The 21,775-nt window shown below is 39.6% G+C and overlaps 1 protein-coding gene across 2 annotated transcripts in view; it reads left to right on the top strand.

Annotated features, from left to right (window-relative positions):
• LOC106611425 (papilin) overlaps nt 1-21,775 on the top strand; it is a 207,484-nt gene that overhangs the window by 77,835 nt on the left and 107,874 nt on the right. For both annotated transcript variants that reach the window (XM_045723758.2, XM_045723759.2), the window contains 3 exons: nt 8,804-9,008; nt 9,569-9,745; nt 9,997-10,147. In XM_045723758.2, the coding sequence (XP_045579714.1) occupies nt 8,804-9,008; nt 9,569-9,745; nt 9,997-10,147 (533 nt within the window). The remainder of the gene's footprint in view (nt 1-8,803; nt 9,009-9,568; nt 9,746-9,996; nt 10,148-21,775) is intronic.

Genomic DNA, 21,775 nt, shown 5'->3' with positions numbered 1-21,775 from the left:
AGTATTAACCCCAGTACAGTACTAGTGTGTATATTTCAGTATTAACCCCAGTAATGTACTAGTGTGTATATATCAGTATTAACCCCAGTACAGTACTAGTGTGTATATATCAGTATTAACCCCAGTACAGTACTAGTGTGTATATATCAGTATTAACCCCAGTACAGTACTAGTGTGTATATATCAGTATTAAACCCAGTACATTACTAGTGTATATATATATCAGTATTAACCCAGTACCAGTGTGTCTATATCAGTTTTAACCCAGTACCAGTGTATATATATCAGTATTAACCCCAGTACAGTACTTGTGTGTATATATCAGTATTAACCCCAGTACATTACTAGTGTGTATATATATCAGTATTAACCCAGTACCAGTGCGTATATATGAGTATTAACCCTGTATCAGTGTATATATATATCAGTATTAACCCCAGTACAGTACTAGTGTGTATATATATCAGTATTAACCCCAGTACAGTACTAGTGTGTATATATCAGTATTAACCCCAGTACAGTACTAGTGTGTATATATCAGTATTAACCCCAGTACAGTACCGGTGTGTATATATCTGTATTAACCCCAGTACAGTACTCGTGTATATATATCAGTATTAACCCCAGTACAGTACTAGTGTGTATATATATCAGTATTAACCCCAGTACATTACTAGTGTGTATATATATCAGTATTAACCCCAGTACAGTACTAGTGTGTATATATCAGTATTAACCCCAGTATATTACTAGTGTGTGTATATATCAGTATTAACCCCAGTACAGTACTAGTGTGTAGATATATCAGTATTAACCCCAGGACATTACTAGTGTGTTTATATCAGTATTAACCCAGTACCAGTGTGTATATATCAGTATTAACCCAGTACCAGTGTATATATATCAGTATTAACCCCAGTACAGTACTAGTGTGTATATTTCAGTATTAACCCCAGTAATGTACTAGTGTGTATATATCAGTATTAACCCCAGTACAGTACTAGTGTGTATATATATCAGTATTAACCCCAGTACATTACTAGTGTGTATATATATCAGTATTAACCCCAGTACAGTACTAGTGTGTATATATCAGTATTAACCCCAGTATATTACTAGTGTATGTATATATCAGTATTAACCCCAGTACAGTACTAGTGTGTATATATATCAGTTTTAACCCCAGTACAGGACCAGTGTGTATATATCAGTATTAACCCCAGTACATTACTAGTGTGTATATATATCAGTATTAACCCCAGTACATTACTAGTGTGTATATATATCAGTTTTAACCCAGTACCAGTGCGTATATATCAGTATTAACCCAGTACCAGTGTATATATATATCAGTATTAACCCCAGTACAGTACTAGTGTGTATATATCAGTATTAACCCCAGTACAGTACTAGTGTGTATATATATCAGTATTAACCCAGTACAGTACTAGTGTGTATATATCAGTATTAACCCCAGTACAGTACTAGTGTGTATATATATCAGTATTAACCCCAGTACAGTACTAGTGTGTATATATCAGTATTAACCCCAGTACAGTACTAGTGTGTATATATCAGTATTAACCCCAGTACAGTACTAGTGTGTATATATCAGTATTAACCCCAGTACAGTACTAGTGTGTATATATCAGTATTAACCCCAGTACATTACTAGTGTGTATATATATCAGTATTAACCCCAGTACATTACTAGTGTGTATATATATCAGTATTAACCCAGTACCAGTGCGTATATATCAGTATTAACCCAGTACCAGTGTATATATATATCAGTATTAACCCCAGTACAGTACTAGTGTGTATATATCAGTATTAACCCCAGTACAGTACTAGTGTGTATATATATCAGTATTAACCCAGTACAGTACTAGTGTGTATATATCAGTATTAACCCCAGTACAGTACTAGTGTGTATATATATCAGTATTAACCCCAGTACAGTACTAGTGTGTATATATCAGTATTAACCCCAGTACAGTACTAGTGTGTATATATCAGTATTAACCCCAGTACAGTACTAGTGTGTATATATCAGTATTAACCCCAGTACAGTACTAGTGTGTATATATCAGTATTAACCCCAGTACAGTACTAGTGTGTATATATCAGTATTAACCCCAGTACAGTACCGGTGTGTATATATCTGTATTAACCCCAGTACAGTACTCGTGTATATATATCAGTATTAACCCCAGTACAGTACTAGTGTGTATATATATCAGTATTAACCCCAGTACATTACTAGTGTGTATATATATCAGTATTAACCCCAGTACAGTACTAGTGTGTATATATCAGTATTAACCCCAGTATATTACTAGTGTGTGTATATATCAGTATTAACCCCAGTACAGTACTAGTGTGTATATATATCAGTTTTAACCCCAGTACAGTACCAGTGTGTATATATCAGTATTAACCCCAGTACAGTACTAGTGTGTAGATATATCAGTATTAACCCCAGGACATTACTAGTGTGTTTATATCAGTATTAACCCAGTACCAGTGTGTATATATCAGTATTAACCCAGTACCAGTGTATATATATCAGTATTAACCCCAGTACAGTACTAGTGTGTATATTTCAGTATTAACCCCAGTAATGTACTAGTGTGTATATATCAGTATTAACCCCAGTACAGTACTAGTGTGTATATATATCAGTATTAACCCCAGTACATTACTAGTGTGTATATATATCAGTATTAACCCCAGTACAGTACTAGTGTGTATATATCAGTATTAACCCCAGTATATTACTAGTGTATGTATATATCAGTATTAACCCCTGTACAGTACTAGTGTGTATATATATCAGTTTTAACCCCAGTACAGGACCAGTGTGTATATATCAGTATTAACCCCAGTACAGTACTAGTGTGTATATATCAGTATTAACCCCAGTACAGTACTAGTGTGTATATATATCAGTATTAACCCCAGTACAGTACTAGTGTGTATATATCAGTATTAACCCCAGTACAGTACTAGTGTGTATATATCAGTATTAACCCCAGTACAGTACTAGTGTGTATATATCAGTATTAACCCCAGTACAGTACTAGTGTGTATATATCAGTATTAACCCCAGTACATTACTAGTGTGTATATATATCAGTAATAACCCAGCACCAGTGCGTATATATCAGTATTAACCCAGTACCAGTGTATATATATATCAGTATTAACCCCAGTACAGTACTAGTGTGTATATTTCAGTATTAACCCCAGTACAGTACTAGTGTGTATATATATCAGTATTAACCCAGTACAGTGCTAGTGTGTATATATCAGTATTAACCCCAGTACAGTACTAGTGTGTATATATCAGTATTAACCCCAGTACAGTACTAGTGTGTATATATATCAGTATTAACCCAGTACAGTACTAGTGTGTATATATCAGTATTAACCCCAGTACAGTACTAGTGTGTATATATCAGTATTAACCCCAGTACAGTACTAGTGTGTATATATCAGTATTAACCCCAGTACAGTACCGGTGTGTATATATCTGTATTAACCCCAGTACAGTACTCGTGTATATATATCAGTATTAACCCCAGTACAGTACTAGTGTGTATATATCAGTATTAACCCCAGTACATTACTAGTGTGTATATATCAGTATTAACCCCAGTACAGTACTAGTGTGTATATTTCAGTATTAACCCCAGTACAGTACTAGTGTGTATATATCAGTATTAACCCCAGTACATTACTAGTGTGTATATATATCAGTATTAACCCCAGTACATTACTAGTGTGTATATATATCAGTATTAACCCAGTACCAGTGCGTATATATCAGTATTAACCCAGTACCAGTGTATATATATATCAGTATTAACCCCAGTACAGTACTAGTGTGTATATATCAGTATTAACCCCAGTACAGTACTAGTGTGTATATATATCAGTATTAACCCAGTACAGTACTAGTGTGTATATATCAGTATTAACCCCAGTACAGTACTAGTGTGTATATATATCAGTATTAACCCCAGTACAGTACTAGTGTGTATATATCAGTATTAACCCCAGTACAGTACTAGTGTGTATATATCAGTATTAACCCCAGTACAGTACTAGTGTGTATATATCAGTATTAACCCCAGTACAGTACTAGTGTGTATATATCAGTATTAACCCCAGTACAGTACTAGTGTGTATATATCAGTATTAACCCCAGTACAGTACCGGTGTGTATATATCTGTATTAACCCCAGTACAGTACTCGTGTATATATATCAGTATTAACCCCAGTACAGTACTAGTGTGTATATATATCAGTATTAACCCCAGTACATTACTAGTGTGTATATATATCAGTATTAACCCCAGTACAGTACTAGTGTGTATATATCAGTATTAACCCCAGTATATTACTAGTGTGTGTATATATCAGTATTAACCCCAGTACAGTACTAGTGTGTATATATATCAGTTTTAACCCCAGTACAGTACCAGTGTGTATATATCAGTATTAACCCCAGTACAGTACTAGTGTGTAGATATATCAGTATTAACCCCAGGACATTACTAGTGTGTTTATATCAGTATTAACCCAGTACCAGTGTGTATATATCAGTATTAACCCAGTACCAGTGTATATATATCAGTATTAACCCCAGTACAGTACTAGTGTGTATATTTCAGTATTAACCCCAGTAATGTACTAGTGTGTATATATCAGTATTAACCCCAGTACAGTACTAGTGTGTATATATATCAGTATTAACCCCAGTACATTACTAGTGTGTATATATATCAGTATTAACCCCAGTACAGTACTAGTGTGTATATATCAGTATTAACCCCAGTTTATTACTAGTGTATGTATATATCAGTATTAACCCCTGTACAGTACTAGTGTGTATATATATCAGTTTTAACCCCAGTACAGGACCAGTGTGTATATATCAGTATTAACCCCAGTACATTACTAGTGTGTATATATATCAGTATTAACCCCAGTACATTACTAGTGTGTATATATATCAGTATTAACCCAGTACCAGTGCGTATATATCAGTATTAACCCAGTACCAGTGTATATATATATCAGTATTAACCCAGTACAGTACTAGTGTGTATATATCAGTATTAACCCCAGTACAGTACTAGTGTGTATATATATCAGTATTAACCCCAGTACAGTACTAGTGTGTATATATCAGTATTAACCCCAGTACAGTACTAGTGTGTATATATCAGTATTAACCCCAGTACAGTACTAGTGTGTATATATCAGTATTAACCCCAGTACAGTACTAGTGTGTATATATCAGTATTAACCCCAGTACAGTACTAGTGTGTATATATATCAGTATTAACCCCAGTACAGTACTAGTGTGTATATATCAGTATTAACCCCAGTACAGTACTAGTGTGTATATATCAGTATTAACCCCAGTACAGTACTAGTGTATATATATCAGTATTAACCCCAGTACAGTACTAGTGTGTATATATCAGTATTAACCCTAGTACAGTACTAGTGTGTATATTTCAGTATTAACCCCAGTACAGTACTAGTGTGTATATATCAGTATTAACCCCAGTACATTACTAGTGTGTTTATATCAGTATTAACCCCAGTACATTACTAGTTTGTTTATATCAGTATTAACCCCAGTACAGTACTAGTGTGTATATATATCAGTATTAACCCCAGTACAGTACTAGTGTGTATATATCAGTGTGTATATATCAGTATTAACCCCAGTACAGTACTATTGTGTATATATATCAGTATTAACCCCAGTACAGTACTAGTGTGTATATATCAGTATTAACCCCAGTACATTACGTGTGTGTTTATATATCAGTATTAACCCCAGTACAGTACTAGTGTGTATATATATCAGTATTAACCCCAGTACAGTACCAGTGTGTATATATCAGTATTAACCCCAGTACATTACTAGTGTGTATATATCAGTATCAACCCCAGTACAGTACTAGTGTGTATATATCAGTGTGTATATATCAGTATTAACCCCAGTTCAGTACTAGTGTGTATATATATCAGTATTAACCCCAGTACAGTACTAGTGTGTATATATCAGTATTAACCCCAGTACAGTACTAGTGTGTGTATATATCAGTATTAACCCCAGTACAGTACTAGTGTGTGTATATATCAGTATTAACCCCAGTACAGTACTAGTGTATATATATCAGTATTAACCCCAGTACAGTACTAGTGTGTATATATATCATTATTAACCCCAGTACAGTACTAGTGTATATATATATCAGTATTAACCCAGTACCAGTGTGTATATATCAGTATTAACCCCAGTACAGTACTAGTGTGTGTATATATATCAGTATTAACCCCAGTACAGTACTAGTGTGTGTATATATCAGTATTAACCCCAGTAGGGCACCAGTGTGTAAGGGCAATATTTTGCTATGTATATATTAAGTCACAGGAGACCTCTGTTAGCTAAATGTCTGTTTTACGTGTACTCAACACTGCTTGTGGACTTTGGTGTGTTAAAGTCTAGACTAACCAGTGAGGGGAAATAACCTGGAATAGCCCTCCTGGTTAGTTGCTTGCTTTGAGGTTTGTAGCATCAGTTTCTGACTGTGGTGTGTGTGGGTAGCTGCAGGTGGAGGGACTGTGGTGTGGGTTGCTGCAGGTGGAGGAGCCTGGGTCTGTGGTGTGGGTAGCTGTGGGTGGAGGGGGCCAGGGACTGTGGTGTGTGTGGGTAGCTGCGGGTGGGTGGCCTGGGTCTGTGGTGTGGGTAGCTGCGGGTGGAGGGGCCTGGGTCTGTGGTGTGCGTGGGTAACTGTGGGTGGAGGGGCCTGGGTCTGTGGTGTGGGTAGCTGCAGGTGGAAGGGCCTGGGTCTGTGGTGTGCGTGGGTAGCTGTGGGTGGAGGGGCCTGAGTCTGTGGTGTGCGTGGGTAGCTGCGGGTGGAGGACCCTGGAGTTGTGTGTGGGTAGCTGTGGGTGGAGTGGCCTGGGACTGTAGTGTGCGTGGGTAGCTGCGGGTGGAGGACCCTGGAGTTGTGTGTGGGTAGCTGTGGGTGGAGGGGTCTGTGGTGTGGGTTGCTGCAGGTGGAGGGGCCTGGAGTTGTGGGTGGGTAGCTGTGGGTGGAGGGGCCTGGGTCTGTGGTGTGGGTTGCTGCAGGTGGAGGGGCCTGGAGTTGTGGGTGGGTAGCTGTGGGTGGAGGGGCCTGGGTCTGTGGTGCGGGTAGCTGCGGGTGGAGGGGCCTGGGTATGTGGTGTGCGTGGGTAGCTGCGGGTGGAAAGACTGTGGTGTGCGTGGGTAGCTGCGGGTGGAGGGACTGTGGTGTGCGTGGGTAGCTGTGGGTGGAGGGGCCTGGGTCTGTGGTGTGTGTGGGTAGCTGCAGGTGGAGGGGCCTGGGTCTGTGGTGTGGGTAGCTGCAGGTGGAGGGGCCTGGGTCTGTGGTGTGGGTAGCTGCGGGTGGAGGGGCCTGGGTCTGTGGTGTGGGTTGCTGCAGGTGGAGGGGCTTGGGTCTGTGGTGTGGGTAGCTGCGGGTGGAGGGGCCTGGGTCTGTGGTGTGCGTGGGTAGCTGCGGGTGGAGGGGCCTGGGACTGTAGTGTGCGTGGGTAGCTGTGGGTGGAGGGTTTTGTGGCTACAGTACTGAGTCTGACCAAGAATAGAATAGCTTTTAACCCTCAGACATGTTTGTACATTCAGAGACACGCCATTGGACAGGGCTGTCAAACTCACTTCCTGGACGGCAGAGTGGCTGCTGGTTGTTGTTTTATCCTTTCCATTTGTGTCCAATGAAGACCTAGACAACCAGGTGAAGGAAGTTCCTAACTCATTAATGAAGACCTAGACAACCAGGTGAAGGAAGTTCCTAACTCATTAATGAAGACCTAGACAACCAGGTGAAGGAAGTTCCTAACTCATTATTGAAGACATAGACAACCAGGTGAAGGAAGTTCCTAACTCATTATTGAAGACATAGACAACCAGGTGAAGGAAGTTCCTAACTCATTATTGAAGACCTAGACAACCAGGTGAAGGAAGTTCCTAACTCATTATTGAAGACATAGACAACCAGGTGAAGGAAGTTTCTAACTCATTATTGAAGACATAGACAACCAGGTGAAGGAAGTTCCTAACTCATTATTGAAGACATAGACAACCAGGTGAAGGAAGTTCCTAACTCATTATTGAAGACATAGACAACCAGGTGAAGGAAGTTCCTAACTCATTAATGAAGACCTAGACAACCAGGTGAACGAAGTTCCTAACTCATTATTGAAGACATAGACAACCAGGTGAAGGAAGTTCCTAACTCATTATTGAAGACATAGACAACCAGGTGAAGGAAGTTCCTAACTCATTAATGAAGACCTAGACAACCAGGTGAAGGAAGTTCCTAACTCATTAATGAAGACCTAGACAACCAGGTGAACGAAGTTCCTAACTCATTAATGAAGACCTAAACAACCAGGTGAAGGAAGTTCCTAACTCATTAATGAAGACCTAGACAACCAGGTGAACGAAGTTCCTAACTCATTATTGAAGACATAGACAACCAGGTGAAGGAAGTTCCTAACTCATTAATGAAGACCTAGACAACCAGGTGAAGGAAGTTCCTAACTCATTAATGAAGACCTAGACAACCAGGTGAAGGAAGTTCCTAATTCATTAATGAAGACCTAGACAACCAGGTGACGCTGAGCCCTCCATGAATTGAGTTTGACGCCCTGCCATAGGAGTTTACAGCCATGTCTCAGGGCTAAGTAACATCAAAACGTTAACTCCTGTCTCTCTTTACTTCCTGTTAGCTGGAAAACAGGTGAGTGGAACGCGTGCTCAGTGTCGTGCGGCGGTGGTTCCCAGGTGCGCAGCGTGCAGTGTGTCTCCCATGATGCATCAGGGCCCCGCGTGGTGGAGGACGGAGTCTGTGCAGCCTACACTCTAGCCCCGCTTACCCTGCAGGCCTGTAACATGCAGCAGTGTGCCTCCTGGAGAGCCTCTGCCTGGAGCTTGGTAGGTACTGAAGCTGAGCAGCAGGGCGACGGGGGTTCACTAATGAAAGAGTCATACGTAAATTGTCACCATGGTTGGAGTGAATTCCTTAAACTATCATATTCATGAATTGTTTGTATGTCTCTCTTTGCATTTTCTGTACATAAAGCACATACATTTATTTGAAGAACAGACAATAAGTGATGACTCTAATCAAATTGAATCCAATCCAATCTAACCCAATTTAATCTAATCCAATCTAATCCAATCTAATCTAATTCAATCCAATCTAACCCAATTTAATCTAATCCAATCTAATCCAATTTAATCCAATCTAATCCAATTTGATCCAATCCAATCTAATCCAATTTAATCCAATCCAATCTAATCTAATTTAATCCGATCTAGTCTAATCCAATCTAATCTAATCCAATTTAACTCAGTCAATTTACTGGACTGGTTCTCTGCAGTGTTCAGTCTGACTGGTTCTCTGCAGTGTTCAGTCTGACTGGTTCTCTGCAGTGTTCAGTCTGACTGGTTCTCTGCAGTGTTCAGTCTAACTGTGGTGTGTTACTCTGCAGTGTTCAGTAACATGTGGGACAGGGGATCAGTCCAGAGAGGTGATGTGTGTAGGAGAAGCATCAGTCCAGTTAGCAGACACGTCCTGCTCCGCCTCACTCCGCCCCGTAGCCACCCAGCCCTGCTCCATGCCCGCATGCCTACTGCCCGTGAGCTGGCACGTTGGAGACTGGGGACTGGTGAGTGGCACAGACTGACAGACAGACGTTACAAACACACACAGTTAACACACTCTCAAGGTCACACATACAAACACGCACGCTTAACCACTCACATCATTCCTCTCCTCCTCTCTTCCCCCCTCCTCCTCTCTTCCCCTCCTCCTCCTCCCTCTCCTCCTCTCCGTCTCCTCTCCTCCATCTTCTCCTCTCCTCTCCTCCTCCTCCCTCTCCTCCTCCTCCCTCTTCTCCTCCTCCTCTCCCGTCTCCAGTGCTCTAAGAGTTGTGAGTCAGGTCTGCGTGAGCGCCAGGTGATGTGTTCTGACAGAGAGAGGAACCTGTACCCAGTGGAACACTGTAACGTCGTCCCTAAACCCCTCACATTGGAGACCTGCAACACACAGCCCTGCTACCACCCACAGGGTGAGACCCCCAGTATACTATAGCTGGCTATATATATATATATATATATCTGTCTCTATCTCTCTGTCCAGTGACTCCCAGTATACTATAGCTGGCTATATATTTATATCTCCATCTCTCTGTCCAGTGACCCCCAGTATACTATAGCTGGCTATATATATATATCTGTCTCTATCTCTCTGTCCAGTGACTCCCAGTATACTATAGCTGGCTATATATTTATATCTCCATCTCTCTGTCCAGTGACCCCCAGTATACTATAGCTGGCTATATATTTATATCTCCATCTCTCTGTCCAGTGACTCCCAGTATACTATAGCTGTCTATATATTTATATCTGTCTCTATCTCTCTGTCCAGTGACTCCCAGTATACTATAGCTGGCTATATATTTATATCTGTCTCCATCTCTCTGTCCAGTGACTCCCAGTATACTATAGCTGGCTATATATTTATATCTGTCTCCATCTCTCTGTCCAGTGACCCCCAGTATACTATAGCTGGCTATATATTTATATCTCCATCTCTCTGTCCAGTGACCCCCAGTATACTATAGCTGGCTATATATTTATATCTCCATCTCTCTGTCCAGTGACTCCCAGTATACTATAGCTGTCTATATATTTATATCTGTCTCTATCTCTCTGTCCAGTGACTCCCAGTATACTATAGCTGGCTTTATATTTATATCTGTCTCCATCTCTGTCCAGTGACTCCCAGTATACTATAGCTGGCTATATATTTATATCTGTCTCCATCTCTCTGTCCAGTGACTCCCAGTATACTATAGCTGTCTATATATTTATATCTGTCTCTATCTCTCTGTCCAGTGACTCCCAGTATACTATAGCTGGCTATATATATATATCTGTCTCTATCTCTCTGTCCAGTGACTCCCAGTATACTATAGCTGGCTATATATTTATATCTCCATCTCTCTGTCCAGTGACTCCCAGTATACTATAGCTGTCTATATATTTATATCTGTCTCTATCTCTCTGTCCAGTGACTCCCAGTATACTATAGCTGGCTATATATTTATATCTGTCTCCATCTCTCTGTCCAGTGACTCCCAGTATACTATAGCTGGCTATATATTTATATCTGTCTCCATCTCTCTGTCCAGTGACCCCCAGTATACTATAGCTGGCTATATATTTATATCTCCATCTCTCTGTCCAGTGACCCCCAGTATACTATAGCTGGCTATATATTTATATCTCCATCTCTCTGTCCAGTGACTCCCAGTATACTATAGCTGTCTATATATTTATATCTGTCTCTATCTCTCTGTCCAGTGACTCCCAGTATACTATAGCTGGCTATATATTTATATCTGTCTCCATCTCTCTGTCCAGTGACTCTCAGTATACTATAGCTGGCTATATATTTATATCTGTCTCCATCTCTCTGTCCAGTGACTCCCAGTATACTATAGCTGGCTATATATTTATATCTGTCTCCATCTCTCTGTCCAGTGACTCCCAGTATACTATAGCTGGCTATATATTTATATCTCCATCTCTCTGTCAGGTGACTACCAGTATACTATAGCTGGCTATATATGTAAATCTCCATTTCTCTGTCCAGTGACTCCCAGTATACTATAGCTGTCTATATATTTATATCTGTCTCCATCTCTCTGTCCAGTGACTCCCAGTATAATATAGCTGGCTATATATTTGTATCTCCATCTCTCTGTCCAGTGACCCCCAGTATACTATAGCTGTCTATATATTTATATCTGTCTCCATCTCTCTGTCCAGTGACCCCCAGTATACTATAGCTGTCTATATATTTATATCTGTCTCTATCTCTCTGTCCAGTGACTCCCAGTATACTATAGCTGGCTATATATTTATATCTCCATCTCTCTGTCCAGTGACTCCCAGTATACTATAGCTGGCTATATATTTATATCTCCATCTCTCTGTCCAGTGACTCCCAGTATACTATAGCTGTCTATATATTTATATCTCCATCTCTCTGTCCAGTGACTCCCAGTATACTATAGCTGTCTATATATTTATATCTCCATCTCTCTGTCCAGTGACTCCCAGTATACTATAGCTGGCTATATATTTATATCTGTCTCCATCTCTCTGTCCAGTGACTCCCAGTATACTATAGCTGGCTATATATTTATATCTCCATCTCTCTGTCCAGTGACCCCCAGTATACTATAGCTGTCTATATATTTATATCTCCATCTCTCTGTCCAGTGACCCCCAGTATACTATAGCTGGCTATATATTTATATCTCCATCTCTCTGTCCAGTGACCCCCAGTATACTATAGCTGGCTATATATTTATATCTCTATCTCTCTGTCCAGTGACTCCCAGTATACTATAGCTGTCTATATATTTATATCTGTCTCCATCTCTCTGTCCAGTGACTCCCAGTATACTATAGCTGCCTATATATTTATATCTGTCTCTATCTCTCTGTCCAGTGACCCCCAGTATACTATAGCTGGCTATATATTTATATCTGTCTCCATATCTCTGTCCAGTGACCCCCAGTATACTATAGCTGGCTATATATTTATATCTGTCTCCATCTCTCTGTCCAGTGACTCCCAGTATACTATAGCTGGCTATATATTTATATCTGTCTCTATCTCTCTGTCCAGTGACCCCCAGTATACTATAGCTGTCTATATATTTATATCTGTCTCCATCTCTCTGTCCAGTGACCCCCAGTATACTATAGCTGGCTATATATTTATATCTCCATCTCTCTGTCCAGTGACTCCCAGTATACTATAGCTGGCTATATATTTATATCTCCATCTCTCTGTCCAGTGACTCCCAGTATACTATAGCTGGCTATATATTTATATCTGTCTCCATCTCTCTGTCCAGTGACTCCCAGTATACTATAGCTGGCTATATATTTATATCTGTCTCTATCTCTCTGTCCAGTGACCCCCAGTATACTATAGCTGTCTATATATTTATATCTGTCTCTATCTCTCTGTCCAGTGACTCCCAGTATACTATAGCTGGCTATATATTTATATCTCCATCTCTCTGTCCAGTGACTCCAAGTATACTATAGCTGTCTATATATTTATATCTCCATCTCTCTGTCCAGTGACTCCCAGTATACTATAGCTGTCTATATATTTATATCTCCATCTCTCTGTCCAGTGACTCCCAGTATACTATAGCTGGCTATATATTTATATCTGTCTCCATCTCTCTGTCCAGTGACTCCCAGTATACTATAGCTGGCTATATATTTATATCTCCATCTCTCTGTCCAGTGACCCCCAGTATACTATAGCTGTCTATATATTTATATCTCCATCTCTCTGTCCAGTGACCCCCAGTATACTATAGCTGGCTATATATTTATATCTCCATCTCTCTGTCCAGTGACCCCCAGTATACTATAGCTGGCTATATATTTATATCTCTATCTCTCTGTCCAGTGACTCCCAGTATACTATAGCTGTCTATATATTTATATCTGTCTCCATCTCTCTGTCCAGTGACTCCCAGTATACTATAGCTGTCTATATATTTATATCTCCATCTCTCTGTCCAGTGACCCCCAGTATACTATAGCTGTCTATATATTTATATCTGTCTCCATCTCTCTGTCCAGTGACTCCCAGTATACTATAGCTGTCTATATATTTATATCTCCATCTCTCTGTCCAGTGACTCCCAGTATACTATAGCTGTCTATATATTTATATCTGTCTCCATCTCTCTGTCCAGTGACTCCCAGTATACTATAGCTGTCTATATATTTATATCTCCATCTCTCTGTCCAGTGACTCCCAGTATACTATAGCTGTCTATATATTTATATCTCCATCTCTCTGTCCAGTGACTCCCAGTATACTATAGCTGCCTATATATTTATATCTGTCTCTATCTCTCTGTCCAGTGACCCCCAGTATACTATAGCTGGCTATATATTTATATCTGTCTCCATATCTCTGTCCAGTGACCCCCAGTATACTATAGCTGGCTATATATTTATATCTGTCTCCATCTCTCTGTCCAGTGACTCCCAGTATACTATAGCTGGCTATATATTTATATCTGTCTCTATCTCTCTGTCCAGTGACCCCCAGTATACTATAGCTGTCTATATATTTATATCTGTCTCCATCTCTCTGTCCAGTGACCCCCAGTATACTATAGCTGGCTATATATTTATATCTCCATCTCTCTGTCCAGTGACTCCCAGTATACTATAGCTGGCTATATATTTATATCTGTCTCCATCTCTCTGTCCAGTGACTCCCAGTATACTATAGCTGGCTATATATTTATATCTGTCTCTATCTCTCTGTCCAGTGACCCCCAGTATACTATAGCTGTCTATATATTTATATCTGTCTCCATCTCTCTGTCCAGTGACCCCCAGTATACTATAGCTGGCTATATATTTATATCTCCATCTCTCTGTCCAGTGACTCCCAGTATACTATAGCTGGCTATATATTTATATCTGTCTCCATCTCTCTGTCCAGTGACTCCCAGTATACTATAGCTGGCTATATATTTATATCTGTCTCTATCTCTCTGTCCAGTGACCCCCAGTATACTATAGCTGGCTATATATTTATATCTGTCTCCATCTCTCTGTCCAGTGACCCCCAGTATACTATAGCTGTCTATATATTTATATCTGTCTCCATCTCTCTGTCCAGTGACTCCCAGTATACTATAGCTGGCTATATATTTATATCTGTCTCTATCTCTCTGTCCAGTGACCCCCAGTATACTATAGCTGTCTATATATTTATATCTGTCTCTATCTCTCTGTCCAGTGACTCCCAGTATACTATAGCTGGCTATATATTTATATCTCTATCTCTCTGTCCAGTGACTCCCAGTATACTATAGCTGGCTATATATTTATATGTCTCTATCTTTCTGTCCAGTGACTCCCAGTATACTATAGCTGGCTATATATTTATATCTCTATCTCTCTGTCCAGTGACTCCCGGTATACTATAGCTGTCTATATATTTATATCTGTCTCCATCTCTCTGTCCAGTGACTCCCAGTATACTATAGCTGCCTATATATTTATATCTGTCTCTATCTCTCTGTCCAGTGACCCCCAGTATACTATAGCTGGCTATATATTTATATCTCCATCTCTCTGTCCAGTGACTCCCAGTATACTATAGCTGGCTATATATTTATATCTCCATCTCTCTGTCCAGTGACTCCCAGTATACTATAGCTGGCTATATATTTATATCTAAATCTCTCTGTCCAGTGACTCCCAGTATACTATAGCTGGCTATATATTTATATCTGTCTCCATCTCTCTGTCCAGTGACTCCCAGTATACTATAGCTGGCTATATATTTATATCTGTCTCCATCTCTCTGTCCAGTGACCCCCAGTATACTATAGCTGCCTATATATTTATATCTGTCTCTATCTCTCTGTCCAGTGACCCCCAGTATACTATAGCTGGCTATATATTTATATCTCCATCTCTCTGTCCAGTGACTCCCAGTATACTATAGCTGGCTATATATTTATATCTCCTTCTCTCTGTCCAGTGACTCCCAGTATACTATAGCTGTCTATATATATATATATATCTGTCTCCATCTCTCTGTCCAGTGACTCCCAGTATACTATAGCTGTCTATATATTTATATCTCCATCTCTCTGTCCAGTGACTCCCAGTATACTATAGCTGGCTATATATTTATATCTCCATCTCTCTGTCCAGTGACTCCCAGTATACTATAGCTGGCTATATATTTATATCTAAATCTCTCTGTCCAGTGACTCCCAGTATACTATAGCTGGCTATATATTTATATCTGTCTCCATCTCTCTGTCCAGTGACTCCCAGTATACTATAGCTGCCTATATATTTATATCTGTCTCTATCTCTCTGTCCAGTGACTCCCAGTATACTATAGCTGTCTATATATTTATATCTGTCTCTATCTCTCTGTCCAGTGACTCCCAGTATACTATAGCTGGCTATATATTTATATCTGTCTCCATCTCTCTGTCCAGTGACTCCCAGTATACTATAGCTGGCTATATATTTATATCTCCATCTCTCTGTCCAGTGACTCCCAGTATACTATAGCTGGCTATATATTTATATCTCCATCTCTCTGTCCAGTGACCCCCAGTATACTATAGCTGGCTATATATTTATATCTCCATCTCTCTGTCCAGTGACTCCCAGTATACTATAGCTGGCTATATATTTATATCTGTCTCCATCTCTCTGTCCAGTGACTCCCAGTATACTATAGCTGGCTATATATTTATATCTGTCTCCATCTCTCTGTCCAGTGACTTCCAGTATACTATAGCTGGCTATATATTTATATCTCCATCTCTCTGTCCAGTGACTCCCAGTATACTATAGCTGGCTATATATTTATATCTCCATCTCTCTGTCCAGTGACCCCCAGTATACGATAGCTGGCTATATATTTATATCTCCATCTCTCTGTCCAGTGACTCCCAGTATACTATAGCTGGCTATATATTTATATCTGTCTCCATCTCTCTGTCCAGTGACTCCCAGTATACTATAGCTGGCTATATATTTATATCTGTCTCTATCTCTCTGTCCAGTGACCCCCAGTATACTATAGCTGGCTATATATTTATATCTGTCTCCATCTCTCTGTCCAGTGACCCCCAGTATACTATAGCTGTCTATATATTTATATCTGTCTCCATCTCTCTGTCCAGTGACTCCCAGTATACTATAGCTGGCTATATATTTATATCTGTCTCTATCTCTCTGTCCAGTGACCCCCAGTATACTATAGCTGTATATATTTATATCTGTCTCTATCTCTCTGTCCAGTGACTCCCAGTATACTATAGCTGGCTATATATTTATATCTCTATCTCTCTGTCCAGTGACTCCCAGTATACTATAGCTGGCTATATATTTATATGTCTCTATCTTTCTGTCCAGTGACTCCCAGTATACTATAGCTGGCTATATATTTATATCTCTATCTCTCTGTCCAGTGACTCCCAGTATACTATAGCTGTCTATATATTTATATCTGTCTCCATCTCTCTGTCCAGTGACTCCCAGTATACTATAGCTGCCTATATATTTATATCTGTCTCTATCTCTCTGTCCAGTGACCCCCAGTATACTATAGCTGGCTATATATTTATATCTGTCTCCATCTCTCTGTCCAGTGACTCCCAGTATACTATAGCTGGCTATATATTTATATCTGTCTCCATCTCTCTGTCCAGTGACTCCCAGTATACTATAGCTGCCTATATATTTATATCTGTCTCTATCTCTCTGTCCAGTGACTCCCAGTATACTATAGCTGTCTATATATTTATATCTGTCTCTATCTCTCTGTCCAGTGACTCCCAGTATACTATAGCTGGCTATATATTTATATCTGTCTCCATCTCTCTGTCCAGTGACTCCCAGTATACTATAGTTGGCTATATATTTATATCTCCATCTCTCTGTCCAGTGACTCCCAGTATACTATAGCTGGCTATATATTTATATCTCCATCTCTCTGTCCAGTGACTCCCAGTATACTATAGCTGGCTATATATTTATATCTGTCTCCATCTCTCTGTCCAGTGACTCCCAGTATACTATAGCTGGCTATATATTTATATCTGTCTCCATCTCTCTGTCCAGTGACTTCCAGTATACTATAGCTGGCTATATATTTATATCTGTCTCCATCTCTCTGTCCAGTGACTCCCAGTATACTATAGCTGGCTATATATTTATATCTCCATCTCTCTGTCCAGTGACTCCCAGTATACTATAGCTGGCTATATATTTATATCTCCATCTCTCTGTCCAGTGACCCCCAGTATACTATAGCTGGCTATATATTTATCTGTCTCCATCTCTCTGTCCAGTGACTCCCAGTATACTATAGCTGGCTATATATTTATATCTCCATCTCTCTGTCCAGTGACTCCCAGTATACTATAGCTGGCTATATATTTATATCTCCATCTCTCTGTCCAGTGACTCCCAGTATACTATAGCTGGCTATATATTTATATATGTCTCTATCTCTCTGTCCAGTGACCCCCAGTATACTATAGCTGGTCATATATTTATATCTGTCTCTATCTCTCTGTCCAGTGACTCCCAGTATACTATAGCTGGCTATATATTTATATCTCCATCTCTCTGTCCAGTGACTCCCAGTATACTATAGCTGGCTATATATTTATATCTGTCTCTATCTCTCTGTCCAGTGACCCCCAGTATACTATAGCTGGCTATATATTTATATCTCCATCTCTCTGTCCAGTGACTCCCAGTATACTATAGCTGGCTATATATTTATATCTCCATCTCTCTGTCCAGTGACTCCTAGTATACTATAGCTGGCTATATATTTATATCTCCATCTCTCTGTCCAGTGACTCCCAGTATACTATAGTTGGCTATATATTTATATCTCCATCTCTCTGTCCAGTGACTCCCAGTATACTATAGCTGGCTATATATTTATATCTGTCTCTATCTCTCTGTCCAGTGACCCCCAGTATACTATAGCTGGCTATATATTTATATCTGTCTCCATCTCTCTGTCCAGTGACTCCCAGTATACTATAGCTGGCTATATATTTATATCTGTCTCTATCTCTCTGTCCAGTGACTCCCAGTATACTATAGCTGTCTATATATTTATATCTGTCTCCATCTCTCTGTCCAGTGACCCCCAGTATACTATAGCTGGCTATATATTTATATCTGTCTCCATCTCTCTGTCCAGTGACTCCCAGTATACTATAGCTGGCTATATATTTATATCTCCATCTCTCTGTCCAGTGACTCCCAGTATACTATAGCTGTCTATATATTTATATCTCCATGTCTCTGTCCAGTGACCCCCAGTATACTATAGCTGTCTATATATTTATATCTCCATCTCTCTGTCCAGTGACTCCCAGTATACTATAGCTGGCTATATATATATATCTGTCTCTATCTCTCTGTCCAGTGACTCCCAGTATACTATAGCTGGCTATATATTTATATCTTCATCTCTCTCCAGTGACTCCCAGTATACTATAGCTGGCTATATATTTATATATGTCTCTATCTCTCTGTCCAGTGACCCCCAGTATACTATAGCTGGTCATATATTTATATCTGTCTCCATCTCTCTGTCCAGTGACTCCCAGTATACTATAGCTGGCTATATATTTATATCTCCATCTCTCTGTCCAGTGACTCCCAGTATACTATAGCTGGCTATATATTTATATCTGTCTCTATCTCTCTGTCCAGTGACCCCCAGTATACTATAGCTGGCTATATATTTATATCTCCATCTCTCTGTCCAGTGACTCCCAGTATACTATAGCTGTCTATATATTTATATCTCCATCTCTCTGTCCAGTGACCCCCAGTATACTATAGCTGTCTATATATTTATATCTCCATCTCTCTGTCCAGTGACTCCCAGTATACTATAGCTGCCTATACATATATATATATCTGTCTCTATCTCTCTGTCCAGTGACTCCCAGTATACTATAGCTGGCTATATATTTATATCTTCATCTCTCTCCAGTGACTCCCAGTATACTATAGCTGGCTATATATTTATATCTTCATCTCTCTCCAGTGACTCCCAGTATACTATAGCTGGCTATATATTTATATCTGTCTCCATCTCTCTGTCCAGTGACTCCCAGTATACTATAGCTGGCTATATATATATATCTGTCTCTATCTCTCTGTCCAGTGACTCCCAGTATACTATAGCTGGCTATATATTTATATCTTCATCTCTCTCCAGTGACTCCCAGTATACTATAGCTGGCTATATATTTATATATGTCTCTATCTCTCTGTCCAGTGACCCCCAGTATACTATAGCTGGTCATATATTTATATCTTTCTCTATCTCTCTGTCCAGTGACTCCCAGTATACTATAGCTGGCTATATATTTATATCTCCATCTCTCTGTCCAGTGACTCCCAGTATACTATAGCTGCATATATATTTATATCTGTCTCTATCTCTCTGTCCAGTGACCCCCAGTATACTATAGCTGGCTATATATTTATATCTCCATCTCTCTGTCCAGTGACTCCCAGTATACTATAGCTGTCTATATATTTATATCTCCATCTCTCTGTCCAGTGACCCCCAGTATACTATAGCTGGCTATATATTTATATCTCCATCTCTCTGTCCAGTGACTCCCAGTATACTATAGCTGGCTATATATTTATATCTCCATCTCTCTGTCCAGTGACTCCTAGTATACTATAGCTGGCTATATATTTATATCTCCATCTCTCTGTCCAGTGACTCCCAGTATACTATAGTTGGCTATATATTTATATCTCCATCTCTCTGTCCAGTGACTCCCAGTATACTATAGCTGGCTATATATTTATATCTGTCTCTATCTCTCTGTCCAGTGACCCCCAGTATACTATAGCTGGCTATATATTTATATCTGTCTCCATCTCTCTGTCCAGTGACTCCCAGTATACTATAGCTGGCTATATATTTATATCTGTCTCTATCTCTCTGTCCAGTGACTCCCAGTATACTATAGCTGTCTATATATTTATATCTGTCTCCATCTCTCTGTCCAGTGACCCCCAGTATACTATAGCTGGCTATATATTTATATCTGTCTCCATCTCTCTGTCCAGTGACTCCCAGTATACTATAGCTGGCTATATATTTATATCTCCATCTCTCTGTCCAGTGACTCCCAGTATACTATAGCTGTCTATATATTTATATCTCCATGTCTCTGTCCAGTGACCCCCAGTATACTATAGCTGTCTATATATTTATATCTCCATCTCTCTGTCCAGTGACTCCCAGTATACTATAGCTGGCTATATATTTATATCTTCATCTCTCTCCAGTGACTCCCAGTATACTATAGCTGGCTATATATTTATATCTGTCTCCCTCTCTCTGTCCAGTGACTCCCAGTATACTATAGCTGGCTATATATATATATCTGTCTCTATCTCTCTGTCCAGTGACTCCCAGTATACTATAGCTGGCTATATATTTATATCTTCATCTCTCTCCAGTGACTCCCAGTATACTATAGCTGGCTATATATTTATATCTGTCTCCATCTCTCTGTCCAGTGACCCCCAGTATACTATAGCTGGCTATATATTTATATCTGTCTCCATCTCTCTGTCCAGTGACTCCCAGTATACTATAGCTGGCTATATATTTATATCTGTCTCTATCTCTCTGTCCAGTGACTCCCAGTATACTATAGCTGGCTATATATTTATATCTCCATCTCTCTGTCCAGTGACCCCCAGTATACTATAGCTGGCTATATATTTATATCTGTCTCTATCTCTCTGTCCAGTGACTCCCAGTATACTATAGCTGCCTATATATATATATATATATCTGTCTCTATCTCTCTGTCCAGTGACTCCCAGTATACTATAGCTGGCTATATATTTATATCTTCATCTCTCTGTCCAGTGACTCCCAGTATACTATAGCTGGCTATATATTTATATCTGTCTCCATCTCTCTGTCCAGTGACTCCCAGTATACTATAGCTGGCTATATATTTATATCTCCATCTCTCTGTCCAGTGACCCCCAGTATACTATAGCTGGCTATATATTTATATCTC

This window comes from Salmo salar, chromosome 09 (genome assembly GCF_965601325.2).
Source record: "Salmo salar chromosome 09, fSalSal1, whole genome shotgun sequence".
NCBI lineage: Eukaryota > Metazoa > Chordata > Actinopteri > Salmoniformes > Salmonidae > Salmo > Salmo salar.
This window is presented reverse-complemented; position numbering and strand designations above follow the sequence as displayed.